The sequence below is a fragment of the Chelmon rostratus genome, chromosome 1, assembly GCF_017976325.1.
Source record: "Chelmon rostratus isolate fCheRos1 chromosome 1, fCheRos1.pri, whole genome shotgun sequence".
Classification (NCBI taxonomy): Eukaryota; Metazoa; Chordata; class Actinopteri; order Chaetodontiformes; family Chaetodontidae; genus Chelmon; species Chelmon rostratus.
This window is the reverse complement of record NC_055658.1, coordinates 30,573,301-30,595,245: the sequence shown is the minus strand read 5'-3', so window position 1 is coordinate 30,595,245 and position 21,945 is coordinate 30,573,301. Positions and strand designations below refer to the sequence as shown.

The 21,945-nt window shown below is 43.9% G+C and overlaps 1 protein-coding gene across 2 annotated transcripts in view; it reads left to right on the top strand.

Moving 5' to 3' along the window:
* The window catches only part of adamtsl5 (ADAMTS like 5), a 31,033-nt gene extending 10,970 nt beyond the window's left edge, over positions 1 to 20,063 (top strand). For both annotated transcript variants that reach the window (XM_041966679.1, XM_041966722.1), the window contains exons 3-13: positions 3,173 to 3,342; positions 3,919 to 3,979; positions 4,448 to 4,553; positions 6,579 to 6,706; positions 10,113 to 10,236; positions 14,095 to 14,181; positions 14,757 to 14,920; positions 15,892 to 16,105; positions 18,085 to 18,216; positions 18,372 to 18,443; positions 18,528 to 20,063. In XM_041966679.1, the coding sequence (XP_041822613.1) occupies positions 3,173 to 3,342; positions 3,919 to 3,979; positions 4,448 to 4,553; positions 6,579 to 6,706; positions 10,113 to 10,236; positions 14,095 to 14,181; positions 14,757 to 14,920; positions 15,892 to 16,105; positions 18,085 to 18,216; positions 18,372 to 18,443; positions 18,528 to 18,862 (1,593 nt within the window). In that variant the 3' untranslated portion in view covers positions 18,863 to 20,063. The remainder of the gene's footprint in view (positions 1 to 3,172; positions 3,343 to 3,918; positions 3,980 to 4,447; positions 4,554 to 6,578; positions 6,707 to 10,112; positions 10,237 to 14,094; positions 14,182 to 14,756; positions 14,921 to 15,891; positions 16,106 to 18,084; positions 18,217 to 18,371; positions 18,444 to 18,527) is intronic.
* The last annotated feature ends 1,882 nt before the right edge of the window (positions 20,064 to 21,945 follow it).

The window sequence follows — 21,945 nt, the reverse complement described above, 5'->3', positions numbered from 1 at the left end:
GCAGAATAAAATATACACAGTGAAATGTACCGACAGAATAAAATATACCAGTGGACAATAAAATATACCATATGGAAGCAGCTGAAGTCTATGCAGTTTGCACAGAATCAGTTTATTTGGATTTGGGATGTAAACATGGCCCCTGTCTTTACCTGCTGTCCTCTTGTTGCCTTCAAGGTGGAAAGTTTTCCAGTTTGTCTGTCAGCTCCAGACTGTCTCTGCAGACTGGGAGAACTGGTCTGCCCACAGACAGACAGACAGGAGGACTGATGGGAGTTCGTCCGTTCACCTGCATGTACAGTCTGAGGACTCTGACGCTTGACCTTCGAGTCCTTCTGCTTCTTCTGTGTCTGTTACTGTTGGCACTTTGCTTTCCAAACGGAGAGCAGATTTTTTTTCTACTCATCTGAAGGGGGGCGGAGGGGCGCAGCGTAAAGGTCAAAGGTCACTTTCATTAATCTAGAATGCCGGCCGACCCCATCTCCAACTGTTATCAACGCTAATTTGGCCGGCGGTAACACTAATGAGGGCAACCTCAGGTGACCCTGCCATGGAAAATGATGGAGAGTCACAGCACAGGTCGCTCTCAGCTGAGTGTGTGTGTGTGTGTGTGTGTGTGTGTGTGTGTGTGTGTGTGTGTGTGTGTGTGTGTGTGTGTGCGCGCACGTCTGACCAATTCTTTGCTGTGAGTCACAAAGTCAAAGAGCTTCAGTCTGTTTTGTTTTTTTTTTTGCTCAGAAACGCGACACAGTGCGCTTTATTTGTTCTGAGGTTTTGAAGCAGGAGTTTTATCACAGAGATTTCTGGATATCAGCAGTCAAAAGCACTGTTGTCATAGCGATGCAACATGAAGAGGTCTGGCAGCTGGCCATTTAATGCTGTTGTTTTTGTCAAACTAATGTTGTTGTTAATGTTGAGTTCAGAAGACTTTGCAGTAATGATTGGATTAATTTTTCATGTTTCATTCACTCACGATTTTGGTTTTATTGTTTGTAACCTAGTACAGCTGTTTACAGCTCAGGTGAGACAGGTGGTCAGTGGGTTATGGATGCAGTGACATGGTTCAGAGAAACCACCTGCTACTTATACACTCACGTGTGTGTTTTTCAGATAAAATCAGTTGTACAGTTGTATGTTTTTATGTTTTTATTTGCAGAATTATACTGTGTTGAGTTAGAAAATTCCTCCTAAACTTTCATCCTTCATTTTTAAAACCAAAGAAACTCAGAATCTGATGCTTTTGCTGCTGATGTGTTGACATTTTTTTACTGTGTTATATTTACCTTTGTCAGTTATGGACGTATGTGATTTCTGTAGGGCAATTACTTAATTAGTTAGTGGATTGATTAATTGTTCAAATCATCAGGATTTGCTGCTTTTCTCTGCTTCATTGTAAATTTGGATTATTTGAGCAAAAACAAAATCTCTATTAATATCAATCAATGACAGAGTAAAGAAATCATTAGATAGCATTTGTTTGACTCGTATATTTTCAACACATTAAATCAAGTGCAGAACATGACGGAAGCATCGTAGCGACACCACATTCCTCCTGCTTTATAGTAGAAGATCTGATTACACCGCGGAGGATCCTGCTGCATGCATTTACATATTAATGAGGAAAGTGGCAGGAAACAAGACAAGAGCTTTAAGTTATGTTCTGTGCATGTTAATTCTCATTTTGCACAGCAGATGCTCCAGATTAGGGTTGCAAAATTCCAGGAATATTCACGGTGGAAACTTTTCATGGGAATTTATGGGAAATAATGGCACTAAGATAGAGCTAAAGGGTTTATTTGCTTAGCCTGTATTTACCATACCATAGAAACAGATAGAAACACACCTTTTTCCATATCATAAGGAGACACACTTTGATTTAAAACCCTTCTAATACAGATGAAAATGAACCTTAATTAACTGACTGGACTCATTTAATTAGAACAATGGAAAACTCCTCAGTTAGCATGCTCCGTGAAGCTACATCCCACATGCTAACAGCTGGCTAGCAAAAACTAGCAGCAGGTGTACTTTGCTTTAGGCAACTTTCTGCAGGTTAACTGAAATATCATAAAAATATGAATTATACTCACCCCAGTGGTGTAATCAGGTTTTGATTGGACTCCTGTATTTCTTTGGCTCTGACACCACAGTGGTGTTGGCTGCACATGTGATGGGAGAATGTGCTGTGCATGCAGGGGGTTGTAGTTTGTTTACAATGCAATTAGCCAGGCATACCTTTAATATGCCATTTTCTATGTTGAAATTGTGCACAAGTTCCAAAATTCCCGAGCTTGACTTCTGTTGGAAATTTTTAAGACATTTTCTGGGACTTTACTGGCCCTTTGCAACCATACTTCAGATGCCTTTGGCTCCAGCCCCTCCTGACAGACTTGTAGCTGGAGCAGTTGTTGCATGTGTGTGCAAAGAGTTAAAAGTGTGTGTGAGCCAGCTCCTGTATGAGAAACCGGTGGGAACGCTGCCAGTTTCAGTCCTCCTCCAGGGCAAAAACTCTGGCATGTGTTTGAGGAGCGCCATTGAGATTTTTCTAATCACTTTTATTGTTTGGCTCTGATGATCCTGATCCACCAGGCTCACAGGGTGTTTTTATACCCTCTACTCTTTGAATAGATTGATCTGCCTGTTGGTTTCTTACCTAAAAATAACGGGGCTTTTGTCAGGCATCACACATAACTACCCCCAACACACTCTTTCCCTTTCACAAATGATATCCCATCATTCTGCCAACACTGTGGTCTGTCTGTTGTCCTCTTATACACACACACACACACACATGCATACAGGGATTGTGAGCTGCTGACAGTTGCCAGTTGCCACCTGACAGTTTTGAACATGCAGAATGATGCTGCAGAGTGATTAGAGAGCAGAGAGCATGACTCCACACTCACTGTTATACCGTGTCCAAGAAACACAACAGAGACAGAACGAAGCCAGCAGCACAGGACGGATCAACTGACCAGATACTCTGAACATATCGAGATGCTAATACAAATAAGATTTCACATTTATCAGTAATTGTGTTCAGGGTAAAAAGTGTTTGCATCAGTCAGTCTCATATACATCAAATAGTCAGAAACTGAAAACATATGGTGTATATATAAAATATGGTGAAAGCTCTCAGCATTAAAGTCTCTCTCCGTTATCTGTGTCTCAGTCGTGGATTTCTGCGTGGGGTCCTTCCGGCGAATCCTCATCAGGGCGTCCGGCGCGTGCCCGGCGGCAGCTGCACTTCAGGAACGAGTGGGCGACGTGGAGCGGCTGGTCTGTCTGCTCACGTAGCTGTGGGAGCGGAGCCTCAGTGAGGACACGCACCTGCATCACCAGGTGAGTACCGGCTGCGAGCTGCAGGTGACACAGCTCAGCATGTTTGCATTCTAAATGTTATCTTTGAAATCAGTTTTTGTGTAGTTCAGAAAGCTGAAACAGATATATTTTACAAATATATGAGATATTGTTACCGCATGTCAAATGAATCGAAATATGGGAATTTGCCAATAAAATATTTTGTGCAGGTTTTAAGATCGATTTAAGGCTTTTACCACAAAAACACTTGGGTTTTTAAAAAGTATCAGATGCATTTGGGCCAGTTTTCACCCAGATTTATGTCTCTGTGCATCCAGACATTGTGTTTCCTGCTGATCTCAACAGTTTACAGTGAATCACACCACATTGCGATGTAAATTTCATAATTTTGTCTCTAGGCACTGTGTACAACTGCAGAGCTCCTATGCTGCTAACAATAATTTAAAATTGATGAGGCATGAATAAACTGTATTCTGATATGTGCTAAATCTATATAGAGACTTTTTTGTTCAACCAGATTGTACAGCAGCCAGCACACCTCCTTCCCCCTTTGTTTACCATGCTCAGTCCTATAAATGTCTTTCTTCTGTGTCCCAGGAACCCCGTGGGCGGACCATGTGCAGGAGATCCAAGAGAATACAAGATCTGCAACACCAAGGTGACTTCAGCATAAAGGTTTTCACGCTCTATTCGATGCAAACATTTTAGAACAATGGATGACGTTTGCTGTAGGAATTGCTCAGGTAGGCGTGTTGAGAGCAGGTGTAGCAGCCGAGGACTTTCAGGGTGTGATCTGGAATTTCACTGACATATTAACCCGTGTCTTCACTACACGGCTCTACACTGGACTCAGATTTAACGCCCCACAGTTGAAGTCAGATATCTGAGCTGTTATTGTATTAGAAACGTGCTGGGCTGTGTGTGTGTGTGTGTGTGTGTGTGTGTGTGAGAGTGTGTTTGGACAACCAAGTCACTGTGGCTCTTATTGATTAGAGGAAAAACACACAGTTGGCATGTTTAAGCACGCATGGACGTAAGTTCAAGTTCCGACTCCTCACAGAAATCTGTTCACACTGTGACATATGGCGACTCATGTGTGTGTGTGTGTGTTTGTGTATGTGCGCAGGAGTGCCCCCCCAACTCGGAGGATTTCAGAGAGATGCAGTGTGCTGCGTTCAATGACAGGCCGTTAGTGGCTGGAAACTCCTTCAGATGGACCACCTTTCACGGAGGTGAGTGAGAATTCACGGTTCAGCTGGAGATACGAGGTTTTCACAACTGTGGCATCGATACACATGCGATTTTTCTGCAGGCATTTCTTGCATTGCAAAGTGAATTCCTCCCATTTTACTGGAAGCACTGGAGTTTGGTGTCTAGACTCAGACCTCACAAGCAAATATCTTGAACTCCCCTTCCTGGAGCCTGCAGGTGGATGCTTAGGTGGTGCTGGAGCTGACACAGGCAGCATACTGATGCAGGGCAGCAGAGGCAGAGATGGGAAATTTTGCAGCTTTAATGGACTCAGGAAGGTGTGTTTGTTAGACGATCGTGTTGAGTGAGGCAGGTCACATGTGAGGGGGAGCGCCTTGGTAACCTAGTGGTTAAAGTTTATGCCACATAACAGAGTCAGAAAAACTTTATTGATCCCTGTACAGAAATTGCTTCGTTGCTGTGCAAACTGCTCAACACACACTTAGAAAAAAGGATGAAATACTTAAAAAGGTAAAAAAAAAAAAAAAAAGCAGGTAAAAAGTTACTAATATCTTTAAAGGTGACGTAACCGTAATACTAATAATAATAGTAAAAATTTGCAAATGTAATGTGTGTCTGCCAAATGTGCAAATGTTTAGTAAAATAACAATAATTTAAGAGTAAAGATAAAAATGCACAAAAATAGTAAAAAATAATGCTGACAATAGTAACAGTCATGTCATTTCTCTCCTGTCTGCCTCAAACTGACTTCAAAAATGGCAAAACATTATTTAAAAAAGATTTTTCAGGGTTAAAGGATGAATTTCTCTTTCGCATACTTTTTTTATTTTACATTACATTTTACAGTACAGAGATACAAACTGGAAATTCAACATTGTAACTGCTGACAGATAAAATGTTTTTGGTTTATGCAGTAAATCAAATACCTGAAAAATGCAAAAATAAATGTAATAAATGAGTCCTGGGCTGCACGGAGGCTCGGTGGTTAGCAGCGTCGCCTCACAGCTAGAAGATCCCCGGTTCGATCCTGCCTGGGGTCTTTCTGTGTGGAGTTTGCATGTTCTCCCTGTGCAGCGTGGGTTCTCACCGGGTTCTCCGGCTTCCTCCCACAGTCCAAAAACATGCTTAGGTTAATTAATAAGTCTAAATTGTCCATAGGTGTGAATGAGCGTGAATGGTTGTTTGTCTGTATATGTAGCCCTGTGGTAGGCTGGCGACCTGCCCAGGGTGTCCCCTGCCTTCGCCCGAGAGACGGCTGGGATAGGCTCCAGCCCCCCCCGTGACCCTGCAAAGGATTCAGCGGTGTATAGATAGATAGAATGAGTCCTGCTCTTTGGCCTCATACACAGCATAAGAGAGTGTAGTTACAAGAAGAGTGTTGCATTTTTGATAAATGTATATATGTACTGTATGGTCACTATAATATTATAGATTATTATATTAGATAATTCTAAGTTTAAGTTTTTATTAAATGGGCTTAATTTGATTAGTACACACAAAAACTAGAAGTAGTATCGTCAGTAGAAATGCTGACTGACAGTATTCATTTTATTATATCATCCATCGTGTTGAACGTAATTTATTTACAAAGTTAAGATCAAGTCACTGCAACCTGACGTCCCTCACATACAGCTGCTGTCATCCAGGTGTGCAGTGTGTGCAGTCTGTGGGCCTGCAGGTGCGTAGAGTAACGTCACTCACGCTCTTGTGGCTTTGCAGGCGGGAGCGAAGTATAATTTGAGTTTCTTTCTGCTTGTCCGGCCTTTTGTTACTGTTGTTGGCAGCCTCGTTGTTAGCTTCCCGTGCTGCCGTGTCTCTCATGACCACTGTGAGGCCTGCTGGGTGTTTAATCCACACGGCTTTGTGAGTTTTCTCTTTGACATCTGCTAGTTTTTTGCCTCCTCTGCCTCTCTTCTCTCTCCAAGCTCCTTCTCCTCACCTCCCGCCTGTTTCTGTTTCTCAGTTGCCTCCCTCTCTGTCCCTTTGCCTCGCCTATTTTCCCATAATAAACTAACCAGCCACTGACTGGAGATCTTCCCTGCCAGGCTCTAACCCCTGTGAACTGAGCTGCCTGGCCTTGGGTCACAACTTCTACTACAACTTTGGCCGTGTGCTGGATGGCACCGCCTGTGACAAGGAGCCCGGAGCGGTGTGTGTCAACGGACGCTGCCTGGTGAGTGACAGCACTGCTGGATGTGTTGCATGCATTTCGTGTTCGGTGATGCTTATTTTTATTGATTTTTAAATTGATTTTCGGCCACAAGCGTGCAAAAGGACTATACAACACGCAGTCTTGACGTATTATTGCGTGCTATTCCTCAAAGTCGTCATGGCTAACGTGTTAGCAGCAATTTGCAAATCCACCAGTTTGACTTGTTTTTTCGTCTAATTTATGAATTTAAGTCCAATATTCTCCTTTTAGCTCCGTTTGGTCTCCACCAACTCATGAGGAAAATAAACGTCTTTTGGCTGCTACATGCTCCCTTATGTTGGCTAATTTTGCGTGTTTGCCGTTTGGTTGGCAGGTCATGTGCAGGTAGCATAGAGCTTGTTTGCTGGATACGAGGTTGATGAGAGCTCTGAGAGTGAACCATATGTTTGCCGTAGAACCAAAACAATGAGCCAAAAAAGGCTGAAAAGCTCCATAATGATGCAGAGTTGGTTGATGCAAGTTTTGATTAAAAAATATGCATTAATGCTTTGGTCCCAGTGTAGCACAGTCTTCAAACCAGTTTAACCTTAAAAAGAACTTGGTTTTGGGTTGATTTGTGGAAAATGCTGTTGATAGAAATAAGAAGAAGTACCACACAGGGGTAAAAGTATTCTCTCAGGCTGTAGCAAAATAGCAAAAAAAAATCGACAAGTTGCTGGTAGCAACCGAAATGTTTAGATTAGATTAGATTCGATTAGATTTGGGCATATGAGAGAACCTAGATCTATAAAAAACAGAACATATACACCAAGAGTATTGGACCGATGCCTTTCAATCACACACTTCATCTGATTTTAAGGCTCTGCTTCCTCACTGTCTCCTGGAGAGACGATGGGACACCATGCCGAGTTTTGTTTTAGCCCCTCTGATCAGGTTTTGGAGACGTGAACTCGTGATCTGAGATTAATAAACCATGTCATGATGCCACAGGAGGTGATAGATTCAATGGCTGCCCTGCAGAACAGCAACATAATGCTTCTATCCATTCCATGGATCCTGAGCTTTACCGTGACCTTGAAGCCAGGTCTCTGTGTAGATCATGATACATGGCTCACGGTATCATTGCAGACTCTCGAGTTCAGGCGTGCTCACTGTTAGCAGCACATGCAGCCAAATTATGAACTCTGCCATCGATGGTTCGTACCAAAAATGACCAAAGTGCTCTTTGGAGCTGTAGTTTTTTTGTACCCAGACCCGTACCTTTGACCTTTTAAACAACAAAGCCGATATGTTCTAATATAGTTGTTCATCTGTTGTTTTAATGTCCATACAAGCCTCGAAAGCGTCACCTCACTTTGTTTGTGACGGCCGAAATAATCTCCGCCTTTCCTCTCCTCATTCCCACCCTGTTGTGGTGTAAGTGATGTTGACCACTCTGACTGCAGCTCTCTGGAGAAGTGAACGCCATGCTGTGCGTTAGGGCCAGAGTGCACTCATCAGTGTGGACTGCAGCCTTCAGTTAGCATTACAGCTCTGCTCTGCACACAGTCCAGAGTCCTGCTCCCACATCCAGCCTGTCCCCTGATCACCCCCCCCCACCCTCACACAGATGTTGATGGTTGGAAATGAACTTGCATCCCGCGGGTACTGCAGCACATGCAGATTAATAACATACATACGTAATACTCAGTAGACACATGTGCTACAGGAGGGGACACTCCTAAGTTATTTTTACGCCATCTATCTAGCAATATACAGTATATATATATATGTCTGTGTGTGTGTACATACTATTGTTCCACATGTGGTGTAAATAAGTGTATTCATAGACCTTTGACTCGACTTGCTGAGGTCAGAAGAGCACAGGTCCTGAAACAGGAAGCAGATGCAGCCTGCAGCTGGTGTGGAGGGCTGCAGGTCACAAATTAAGATCAGACTGCAGAACACAAGGCTGGTGTGGATGCAGCACATTTGTGTGTGTGTGTGTGTGTGTGTGTGCGTGTGTGTGCATGTGTGTGTTTGTGTGTGTGTGCGTGCGTGCATGCATGTGGATTGTATGTGCAGTGTACAGTATGTAGATGCTCTGTCACAGTGTTAATAAGTATTTTATTTGCAGCTGCTCAATGTTGATCTGAGTTTGTTCTATCAAAGCAATTATCTAATTATCTAATTATTTAATTTCTGACAATCTCTATACAACTTTCGTAATATGTCTTCAAATTGTTTATTTTTTCCAGCCAACTGTTCAAAAATGATTATTATAAGAGAAAAACAGGAGTCTGCAGCCAAGTTAGCAAGTTAGAGGCTGTACTTCCTCACTTTGAACTAAATGCTCATGCTAACATGCTAACATGCTAACAGTGAAGACGCCCACATGCTGACCAAGTACAGCAGAGGAGTTATTACAGTTTATCCTCTATGGAGGCTGAATATCTGCAGCAAATGTCACTGCTGTCCACCCAATAGCTGTCAAGGTATTTCACTCAAAACAAGATGTCAACCTCATGGTGGCGCTAGAGAAAGTGTTGAGTGCTCACTGAAGTCTTTAGGATTCCTCCTCTGGAGACCATGAATGTCACGAATTACAAGGAAATCCATCCAGTAGTTCATGAAACTGGTGGACCAGCGTGAGCCGCCAACTGAGAAGCTGCTTCAACACAAAGCATAAACCAGAAGTGACAATCGAACAGCTGATGAAAAGCAAGTAAAACTGAAACCCTGAACGCTGCAGAAAGAAAGAATCAGTTTGTAAGTTCCATTAAGACGGACAAGCGTCTGCATGTTGGAGTGTTTTCTGGTGTTTTCTGGCGTTTTGGTCGCTCCCTCAGTGGGGCCCTGGTGCACCACCTCCTTCACTCTGTCACCAAGGCTTCATTTCCTGTTGTGCACACACAGATGCTTGGAGTGTTTTCGTGTTTTTAAGGGGCTTAGGGGGCTGATTATAGGTTCCCTAGATTGTTGCTCTCTTGCCTGGGACCCTCCCCCTTGATTGGTTTGCTCCGCAGAGCGGGAGATGAAGGCCGGGGAAGAGAGCGGCCACTGTAATCTATCCAGCAACGAGTTTCTCCACACGCCATAAACCATCCAGCTCATCCCGCGTGCTCTTTGCTTTGGCATTTTAACGTTTACAGAGACAACTATTCGACCAATCCTCCTCTCTTGAGTCTCAAGAGCTGCTGTTTTTCTCCCAAAGTAAATGTTTGTGAGAAGGAGAAAATGAGAGAGAGAAGCAAATAAGAGGAGCCAGAGAGTGGACTGAGTTGAGTTATGACGGAATAACACAAAAAGAAAGGTTAGAAGTTGCCGGGGCTCTCAGCAGAAAATGTGTGAAGCTGGATCATCAACATGCGGTCAGAGAAACAACTTCAAGCCCGATCAGACTGCTGTGTCCTAAATATTTGTGTGTATCTCTGTGTGTGTCCTCCAGAAGCCCGGCTGTGACTCCATCCTCGGGTCAAAGCAGCAGGAGGACGCCTGTATGGTGTGCGGAGGGCAAAACACCACATGTCTGCACCACAAGAGTGTGTACCAGAGCAACGGTCTGGAGGCAGGTAGGACACACACGCACACACACACACACTCACTAACAATCATCATTATTATCTCCACGAGGAATCAATTGCAGCAGTTTCAGACCAACACGATCTGGGGCTAACTCCAGGCCCTCTTTGTGTTTTCCCTCCCAAGTGTTATTAGTCAGTCAAGTTTAGTCAAGAGGTTATTGTTCTCTGGTGAAGTGAACATTAACCATGGCAACAGTTGTGCCAAACAAAACCCGTTGGCTGCCTTCCAGGAACACATTCAGCTAACAACAGGTCCTCCAAAATTACAGCTGTTACGATTTCAGGTTGGAGGAGGAAGAACACGGAGCTCTTCAGGCTCAGAGTCAAGGCTCCAGATGACACTTTGGCTCAGTGCCACCAAAACATTGTCTACCTGCTTTGGTATCTGCAGCCCAGAGGCTCACATCGGATCTGACTGCTCACGTCAAACATGCTGTGGGAAGGTCTGAATCTGCTGGCTTTTCTTTGCTTTGTCCACACGTCCCCTAAATTATTAAACGGTGATTTAATATGACGGCAACACACCTGTAAATAAATAAACAGTTAGATTAACTGAACTGGTCAGCAGGTTACCGAAAGCACAGGCCAATAAACAAGCTGCTTCTGAGTCCATGCAACTGTCAGTTTACTGAGAAACGTGTCAACCAAAACAGATCAAGCTTCAAAAATGCAGCAGAACAAACATTTCCTCTGTTGTTCAGACAGAAAATTAACTATTTTAACCGTTTAGTGTTCAGGCAGCAGAACCACTGCAGTGCAAATGTCTATAAAATAACACATATGCATGCAAATTGTAATATGTTGCAATGCAGAAATGCAACAGGATTATAACTTCCTGTGCTGCTTCTTCTGTCTGCACACCTCAGTCAGTATTATTACATTTGGTGGGAAGAGCTCTGCTCTTAGAGAAACCCTCTGCCTGGGGTGATATCTCCACCTCCTCTCCACCTGGCTGAATTACAGACACGCTTGCTGAATGTTGAAACATATTTACTCAATGCAAAGCGTGATATTTTGCTGTAATCTCTGTAGATGTTTGCTAAAAGCAGAAAGAAAGTGAAGCAGTGGAAAGCCAGAACGTTTAGTCTTCAGCTGCTGTGCATGCATGCATACATGTCTGGAGGCAAAGTCCCGCTCTGCTTAAAGTCACAGAAATTGTTAGGGAAAGTCAGAGGTTGCTAATTTACACAATGTTGTCTAAACAGCAAACTACTTGCTAGCTTGTAAAGCATCGAAACGCCCACAGCGTCAAGTGAGGAGTGATGGAGACTTTCCACGTCATGTGTCATCTCTCTCGAGACTGAAGACCGAGGAGTGATTCTGCACAGAAACCTCACATGTCAACATTATATATCAAGCATTTAAAAACATTGTTGCTGAGCCTGCTCTGGATTTTTGGGGTTCTACCAGGATGAATAATCCCTCAGTTTGTGATGGAATGAAGATACAACAGAACAATGCTGGCAGTGATGTAGAAGATAAAGAATATTGATTTAGGTGTGATCAAGACGGGACAAAAGCATCATTTAGATCCTGTTCTGCCCGGCCATAATGACTCAGTCTGAGTAAGAAGAAAACAGGCTGATAATGGCCGCTTTGTTTGCGTGACTCAACAGCCTTGGGAGGTTTTCTCTCCTCCTGCAGCTGCGCTGCGAGAGACGACGGAGGGCGGTCACAAAGGCTCGCCGCTCACAAGGTCAGATGCAGACGGCCTCGAGCTCGTCACTGCCTGTCTGCGACTCTGACGTTTCCTCAATCGCAGCGTGACATCTTCGTGAAGCTAATGAAGCTCACGAACCTCGTGCATAGTTTCTCTCGGAAACGGGTAAACGGGGGCAACCGAAGTCACACGCTCTTCAGAGGCCGTAATGAATGGAGTTCATCCTGCGGCTACTTTTCACTCCGGAGCAGCAGGGGAGCCATAGAGCTGTCCCAGCCCCTTTTTGTTTTGGCTCAGAGGTGAAATATCGCTCTGTAATGAATGGTTGTGACTTCAGATCATTCATAAATTGTCTCTCTTTGTGCTCGTAAACCGATCCTGTAAACCGTTAATCACAGTAAATCATTACTGACATCAGATTGTTTTATAGTGACAGACAGTCAAGACTTTGTGACAGCATTGTGGTAAGAGCCACAACCTGCAGATGTTTTCAGAAGAACATAATTATCTCATTACTAATCCAGATTATTTGAGTTACTGATGTCTGGAAAGTGGCAGAAGATGATTTAGTGTGCTGCTCAGAGATTAGCTCTGAATATAAAGAACAAACTGAAGGCCTGCAGCAGTGGTTCAGCACAACGTTCAGACGTGCAGCTGTTGTTGGAATGCATCCACATTCATTCATTAATACATATGAGTGGAATAAATACCCACCATGTGCTGCAGGTTGTGCTGATGCTGCACATCTCAATGAGCGGACCTGTCTCCATATCCCTGCTGAATAAGTGGCTTTACGCAATTTTAAAAATCAACCCACAAGTTCACTCAAAAAGACTTAAAAATTTAATTGAAATGGTCTCAAATTAGATTCACATTCGAAGAGTTCTTTCAGTAAAATGTTTCTTCACAGGTGTCAATGACCTTCTTTAAAAAACACTATTCTCTGTTTGGGCCAAGAAACCTCACATAAGAACTCTGGCATTGCTTTTAAATATGTGTAATATGTAAAAAGAGACTAATAGAGCTTGTCACCCCTGCTAGTTTTTCTGCCATGATGCTAACGTGAACACTACAGTAACCACGTCAAGTGATGCCAAAATTAAACAGTCTGTGATTATATGCAAACGATGGGGACACCAGTGGTGGATTAGGGCTTTAAAGGATAACATAACATTGTGGTAATCACTGTCATTATAGAGGTATCGGGCATGAACTCTCAGCTGGAGTCCAGTCAGCCTTAAAACACCTCTTTCAAAGTGGTGCACCAGTGACTTCGTACTGTTAGAGACAGAGTTTAAAAAACAATGGTCAGTATCGATGCAGCACAGACTGAGATATCCTGGCTTATGGTCCTCAAAAACCCTGCATCCTACGCTTCCCATAATGCAACTTGATGGTGTTTTTTTATTGCATGTCAACACATAATGAGAGCGGCACTTCAGCAGAGCATCTACAAATGATGCGTTCGGGCACATCACTGAGTGTAGGTCACCCACAGTTTTGGCAGACCCCAACACAGAATTACTGTATTCGTTCACATGAGCATGACTACAGTACATGAAGCCCTGACGCAGCCTGTGTAGACAGATGTACTGATTTGCTTCCTTGTATCTATGAATTGCTTCACGGGCCGGATCAATCTGTCTCATGGGCTGCATACAGCCTGGAGGCCGGACGTCCCCCACACCAGCTGTAGACCCTCCCCGCCTGGTGAATGAATGCCACATCAAGTGACTCCTTCAGAGCAACAGGAGACATAATGCAGCAGTTTGTTTCCAGGCTGTGCAGCACTCTGACATTTGACATGTAAAAATGGTGAAGTGCTACTTTAACAGAAAATCTATACGTTAGTTTAGATCACATCCCAGAGTCCCACTGCAAACAAAACACGATGCATCCAGTCAAGCTGCGAGTTGAAACCAGAATTATCTCTGCAATGCAACAGACACTCTTAAGGGATTACGTGTTGCTAACTTTTAATGTTCTCCTTCATTTAGATTCAAAGCCATCTGAGGCTTTTCTCTTCTTGGCCTCATTTTACTCAGTCATAAAGCTGTTTTCAGTGCAGCACGTCTGTCCTAGATTGTAAAAAGTTGACTTTTTCCTTTAATCAAGTGAAGTAGTTAAAAAAAGGGGGGAAAGGAACATAAAAACCAAGCCTCTAACTGAGTGTCTCTGTTTGTCAGCCGGACCTTTTGGATACAACGAAGTGGCCATGATCCCGGCCGGAGCCACTCACATCCGAGTCACCGATAACAGCAGGAATTATCTAGGTAAGATTCAGCCTGTCACGCTCACGCAGGACACCTGGCCCTGCTGTGCGTATCAGTTTCAGCTCTCTGCAGAAGACTCACTTTACGTCAGTGGCTCCAGAGCTGCAGTGGGGATCACGCACTTGAATTTAATTCCTAGACTTGCTTTTACTTCCTCTCCCTGGAGACAAGAGGGGCTCAGCGGTCCCGTCTGGTCTCTGGATGTGTTTTCCAGGCAACATAATAACCAAGGACATGTATTCTCATCCGTGTTTATGAGACCAAAATAAAACAGGCCCGAAATGGCACACACTGCGGTCTTGAATGGGGCGCTCGTAAAGGCTTTATCTGACCACTGGAGCGAAGCAGGTGAAGGTACTTGTTTCCATTTCATGTCATGGAAAATCCCTCTCCGGGCGCCGAGGAGGGCGGCTGCCATATATAGCCAGCTGGCATATTTCTGCTTCTGACAGCCTGCCTTTAACTCAACATCACCCACATATATGGAGGGTTTCGAAATATTCGATTCACTCATCAACACTGAAAAGCACCAAACTTTTCCGTCTTTCCCTCCGTTACCTTCTTCCCTCGTACAGCCCTCCAGAACGGTCGCTCCCAGTTTGTGATCAACGGCAACTGGAAGATCAGCATTCCAGGCGAGTACAACGTGGCCGGGACGAAGCTGCTGTACCGGCGCTCCGCAGACACCTGGGAGAGCTTCGAGGTACCAGGACCCACCCGGGAAGACCTCCATTTGATGGTGAGAGGTCCAAGATACTGGAACAGGACAGCGTAGTCATCATCAGGTCTCAGGATGTTGAAATTTCTTCTTGTTTGGTCGTTTTTTTGTTAATTTTGTTGCCATTTTGTCGCCATCATGCAAAATATCTGTATTTTGTATTCAAAACTACTTTATTGAGGCCATTCTGGTCAGTCTGTTTCATCACAACCAACCATTGAGCCAGACCAAAACCAGTAAAAGATAAACACATCCTACTTTCCTACATTGAGGCAAGAAACTGTTCAATCCAAGTTATTCGGCTCATCTTCAAGCATTTCCCAAGGCACATAAAACACGAGGTTTGAATAAATAATTGTAATTGATTGTTTCCATTCCGGCTCTGTGCAGGTATTCTGCAAACAGACCTGGCTCAGCTACCAAACAGCTGTTAACTATTGCTTCCCTCTGAGACGCTAACACCAGTCTGCTGTTCTAAGCTCTGTAAAACATCCACAGTGGTTGTAAGCATCCTCTGAACACAGTTTAGGATTTGTTTCATGTTACGACTCCTACATAGCGAGAGCTCAGGACTTCTTTCTTGGTGGCTGGTGCTCGGGTTTATTGCCTTTAATTAGTCCTAGCACTATTGTAACTCTTAGTCCTAAGGGCAAAGGGGGTTGACCCTTATTCTTAGGGTTTGGACAACCTTTTCCTCAAACAGGGTAAGCCATGCCTTCAGTTAGTCGTGTTAGTAAGTGTTTGTAAGAGCTGCTGGGATGCAAAAATAAGGCTGATATGATGTGATCTCACTTAAAAGTTGATGCAAAGCTAAACTAACCTGACAAAAAGGTTCGTTACACAGAAGCATCCCTGAAGTCGGAAACAGGCACTCACGTCTATCATGTGCTAACTTCAACCAATCAGATCAACGAACCGTATATTCTCAATGCTGCAAGATTCGAAACCTCTCCAGGCCCGTCTGGATGTTTCCATGCTGTTCCTCCGTGCAGGTCCTGGCGACAGACAGAAACCCAGGGATTGAGTACGAGTACTGGTTGCCACCAGACCAGTATGCCCTCTACCATGGCAGGAGGAGTCCACTGCGTCAAGCTCACCACACTGCCAACTACCTCCCCTGGGATCAACCCACCGCTGCAACCATCACCACCACAACCACCACCACCACCACCCGGGCTCCTCCTGTCACCACCCGACCCCACTGGTGTAAGTTTTACCTCCAGCTTCATTAAATCACCCTTAAGTATGCGTATTCATGGATGGAAGCATGAGTTTACAGTAATAACTCTCACAAAATCTAAGTTTATAAGTTAATTACTCATCTGAAGGAGCGTTTAAACAGACATCAACGCTGAATGAAGAACTAATGAGGCCACTGTGTCGACACATCCAGACTTCTGCAAAACATAATGAAGCGTGAACCAAACTTTTTCCACAACACAACATCCGACAACGGGCAAATAAGTGCGAGCACACATTCCTGGTGGATTGCTTTATAGTTTTTTCTCACAGTTCTGTTTAAGTTTAAACACCCAGTAAATGCTCAGTCGGCTGCAGTTGTTCCTCAGTGTTCCTTCAAACCCTTGATGCTAACGAGGTCTCGGTTTACCGACTTCAAAAACAGATAAATGTCCATAAAGCAAGAGATGATGCAGCTGGAGCATGGAGTGGCTGCTAACTTGTGTGTTTGGATTTCCGACAACCTTTAACGTTAGTGTCGGGCACGATGGCTGAACGTTAGCTTCAGGGAGAAAGCCTCCCGCAAGAGAGAAACATTAAGCCAAGATTAGCAGATGAGAGCGTTTCACTGCCTGTACATGAGCAGACTTTGACCCCAACTCTGCAGCAGCAGCAGCGTTCTGATATTTTTTATTTTAACTGCAGGAAATATTAGAATTCAGTCAGCGTTGTGTTTCAAGTACACTGATCTTAATCACATCGAAGTCCCTGCTCTCTGTCATGTTCCTGTGATAATTATCAAGGAAGTTGTCCAAAGTCAACAGGTGCAACAAACTAATGAATGAGGGAAATTCAGTCAATCACAGTGTGTCCACGCACACAAAGTCCAGGTCCAATCAGGCACAACAAGTGAAAACACCTGCGTGGTGGACGAGGGGTTAATAATAATCTATCTTCGGGTCACGTTTCTTTTCGAACAGTTTATCTGCAGGCTGACCTGGTTGCTGAAGCCGAGGAATGCAGCTGGTTTATCTCGCATGATAAGCCTGCGGTACACATGTGCTGGATCTCCTCTTGCCTCCCTAAATACTCACATTCACATGGAAATGTGCACGCAGCCCGAGGACTTTGCTTTCTGTCGGAATCTGTCCAATACTGTAATAAATCTAAATAACCTCTCTGGAAACATCTTCCAGCTAATGGATTCCTGCCAAACAGAATCTGGTTCTTGTTTGCCGCTGCCAGAAATAGTGTGTTGATTGTTTAGGTAACAAGGTGAATTTTCCAGTCACTGAGTTTGGACATGATCTTTCATGTCGTGCATGAAATAATGAGGTTGGAATGATCGCAGTCTGGAAGACTTTAGAATATTTGTTTCATAATGCAGTTTTCATGTGAAATCAGACTGTTTACACACCACAGGCGTTTTGAGAGAGGTCTGCTTTAAGACCGACGCATCCAAACAAAGAAACGAGTGTTTTCTCTCATCAGTCGTGCAGCGATGGGCTGAAGTGTGCCCTGTGCCGGGAGCTGGTCTGAGTTGCTCGTTGGTACTGATGGCAGTGCTCTTCCAGCTAGCTGGTGACATGCCAAACCAAAACGAACAGCAGCAAACCTCCAAACTGAGTGATGCATTTTAAGCAACATCACAACTTTAAAATATGTCTTTACCATCCAGAGCTTTATTCTGCTTAATGCCGGTGATGCTGAAATTCATTAATTTCTCTTAAAACAGTGACCAGTGCTGTTAGTTTTAAGTTTTAAGTTCATTTACTTTATTGATCCCAAGATTAGGAAATTATTCTCTGCATTTAACCCATCACTGGGGAAACACACACACATGCAAACATGCACCATGCAGTGAAACACACAGGAGCAGTGGGCTGCAATCAAGCGCCCGGGGAGCATATTGGTCACGGCATGGGAGTTAGTTATCTTGTAGCGGTTTAAGTCAGAAATGTTCAAATCCAACATTGACAACAGCTTGTGTGATTTGTGTTCGCCAGTTTTAAGGCCCGTGAAGCCGCCGCGCCAATCTGCCCACCACAACAGCCACCAGCGCCCTCACCAGCCCATCCTGCCCCGCCTGGAGCGGGAGGAGAACCACAGCAACCTCCTGCCTCAGCCCTCACCTGGAAGTATGTTCGCCGCTTTCCCAACTCAACTCACCCCATCCCCCAACAGGCGCAGCCCACCTGGCTGCAGCCCCACTGAGCCGAGCATGAATGTAGGGTTGTATGTAAGGTATCATGGCTGTATCTGTGAGCTTGTGTCTGCTTGGTTTGTCGTGCAGGGCATTGTGGGAAGTGTCAGCGGGTTAAAGGTCGACGGGAACGGCAGAGACAATATTGCCTGAAGGACTTTGGTGAGTGTGAACCTTGTAGATTTGCTGTTTTTAACCAGCTTGTGTCAGAAAGCCGATATCTGATTTATCTCTGCTTGCTGTTAGTTTTCCGGGGCAGAGTCCTCGGGAAGCTGTACAGAGGCGAGGAGACGCGCTACGACGTCCAGATCATCCACACCTACCGGAACAGCTTCCGCCTGGAGCACCGGGAGTTCTTGTGGGTCCCCAATGTGTGTGACTGCCCCCACCTGGAGGAGGGGAAACAGTATATACTGATGGTGCGCCGCCACATTAACTACGAGCACACGCTGAACCGCATCCTGCTGGAGGAGGACAGCTACGTGGTCCCGTACAGACCCAGAGAGGACGAACTGCTGCGACCACTCGAAAGACTCTGCAGCAACAGAGGAGCCAAGCAGCCGGCGGAGCCGAGGGGGTGAGTGCGTCAGGGAACGAAGCTCATACCGAAGCTTTGTTCACGACCAGTGGTTCATTTCTGGACTTTCAAAACATCCTCAGACTCGCGTGTGATCCATGTGATGGTCTGTTGAATCCCAGAGCGGCGTCACTGCAGAAAAATGACAGCTGGATCGTCGACAGACAGTTTCAGCTGTCTCTTTTCAAACTCTCCTAAAAGACTCCACGTTTATTTAAAAGCCTGACCAGCTTACTGTACCGTATAGAGCACTTTAGGTGGATGCTTGTGCCCACCTTTAAACGCATACCAAAGAGAAGAACATTGACTGAAATGGCCTTTTTGTTATTGCTGTTTTTCCACAGCTATCATTTAATTTTTTTATATAATTGTACTTTTTGTGTGTGTGAAAACTTAAAGGAAAAATTCACCTCAAAACAGCTTCTTAAACTTACCAAACACCGCTTTGACCTGCGTATTTCTAAAGGATACGGCGTGCCAACTCATTGGATGCTACAACTCATCCAGATGTCTCCACCAGCTCGGTAGATTTAGGATTTAATAAAGCAGCAAACGTTTCACTGATCCAGAATATCAACAGTAACCCCTTAATAAATTGTGTAATATCTGTGACCTGCAGAAACTAGACCAGAATGTGATGAAGACTCTAACAGAAAACTGTTACAGATTCTTACTCTGCTATCACAGCTCACTAAAGGCACGTTGTGACATTTAGAGGTGGATTTTTCTTTTAGTTTCAACTCAACATATAGCAACAACATATTGCTTCACAATGTATTTATGTATAGAAAATAACACACTTGTCACTTGGCCTTCACAGTGTCTGTGTTGCTCCTTTGTGGTATTCATTTTTTATAGTGTGTTAAATCAGGTCTGCTTTGTGATGCTTTACGTGAAAGAGATTATGAAATATACAGTATTTTATTGTGTGGCACTGATTAGCTACAAATATTCTAAAGTATAATTTGACTTTAATTGTTGTGAGAGTCTGTTGAATAGTCAGTTCACGTCCGTGCTTTGTGTTTAATGCATTTGAAATTATATCATCTTGTGTCAAACCTCATCCACGTGTGCCAAAAGGATTTCTGTGTACATAGAGAGTATGAATGGTAATCACGACCATCTTCTTAATGTAAAGTTATTGTAGACGTTCACAGGAAACAAGCAGTGCCGTTGAATTTGACATTAAAGCTGATTACACTTTTTTTTTAAGTGTTTTTTTTTTATCCCTCAGCACAGTTTAACAAACCAGACCAGAGAACAGCAGCGTTTGTAAGAAAACAATGTATTTACAAAAAAAGCTTCACGTCTACAACAAAGGACAGACTACATTAACCTGCAGATGATAGAAGCCAGATTTCTGCTCATTGACTGCGAGGAAGTCATCACAGAGGCTCTGCGTCCCTTCAGTGGCGGGGACAGATGCAGAAACCAGTCCCGGGTTTCCACACACCAGCATCAGTATGGACGTCTGAAGAACACGAGCTTGTCTTAAATTCACGACAGACACGACTACTTCATGTGAAGGCGTGAGACAGAACGCTTCTATCCCTTCTGGAAGTCAGTTAGTGGCTTTTTGCTTGTTTTTTGAGCACTCTTGGTTTCAATTTTTAAACTTTTAGACTAACATACGCAAAACAAAATGTAAACAAGAATCAATCCGGAATGAATTTAGAAGCGAGTGAAAACGCGAGTCCGCAGCTTGTCGATGCGAAGTATTTTCGCCCAGTTTAAGACATCTCCTGCGCTGAACTTAGCTGCCTCTGTCTGTCACTGAGCATTTCAAATCAATCTTGTGAAAAGATGCAGAGAAAATGCTGAAGGGAATCTGTGGGCAGGCTTCAGTTTGAGACATGAACAAATGTTTCCTGGGCTTCGGGCTGGACATCGGGACCCTGCAGCTGCCTCGCCGACACGTTTGAAGGACAAAGTTCAGAGCTGAATGAAAAGATGCAGCTAAACTGGTTCTGTCTGTGCATTTTCTGGTTTGAAACTGTCAGCACTGAATGAAATAAAGTTAATTCTACTATTATATGTAGCTACAGTGTGACGTCCATCCATTGTCATCCCAGCAGCTGATTTCAAAGAGGAGTTTTTGGGCCAATTTGCAGCATGCAACATGTTCAATGATAGTTTTACATTTTGGGACGAACACGTACTCATTTTGATGAGAGGTGAGAAGATCGACACCACTCATGTGTCTGTGCTACAGCCAGGGGGTCGATTAGCTTTAGCTTAGCATAAAGACTGGAAACAGGTAGCCTGACTCTACCCACAGCTCAAACATGCACCCAGCCGCGCCTCTCCAAGGCTCGCTAATTAACACGTTTTATCTCGTTTGTTTAATCTGCGCTCAAACAGAAACGTGACATGAAAAGAGCTGCAGCTTTACAGGGAATTCTACAGACAAAAAAATCCTCTCCAGGTGCAACGTTTTCCCCAAACTGATGAGCGAGGTATGAAATAAACCTTCAAAGAGAGAAAAACCTGAAGTTCAAGCAAACATAACACCTGCTGACTGCGCAGATTAAACCTCAGAGACAATCTGCCGCAGTGATTGGTTGAAAAGGAGGAAGCAGAGACGATCTGCCTGCATATTCAGTTCATTTCATTGGTTATTGTACTGCACTGTTCAGTTCTTGTAAACCACTGAAGCTCTTGTTTGAACTGAACACAGATGAAGCAAATGAATCGCAGGTCTCTGTTTCCAGCTTTAAGAAAGATTTGTTCATGATCAAAACTATCGACAGTTTCAGATCTGAGACTGCAGGACTTTGCTGTTTTGTTAATTAGAATAAAAAACATAACTGGGATGTGAGCCTCAGCAGCAATATGATAGCAAATATCTCTAATCCTCCTCTGGTATAATAATAAAAGTCTAAAAATGCCAAAAAATTAAAATGATACTAAAATTAAAGAGTAAAAAGGAATAACTGTGTCCATCTTTCCTCATATTTACTGAAATTCCCACATTATGAGGAGCGAGTGTTCACCCCCTCTGATCCCTTTGGCAATTCTGTGAGTGTGTTTCCAAACCACAGTCAAGTCTTCATCAGTGGTTTGTTTCATGGTGTCCAGCCTGCGACA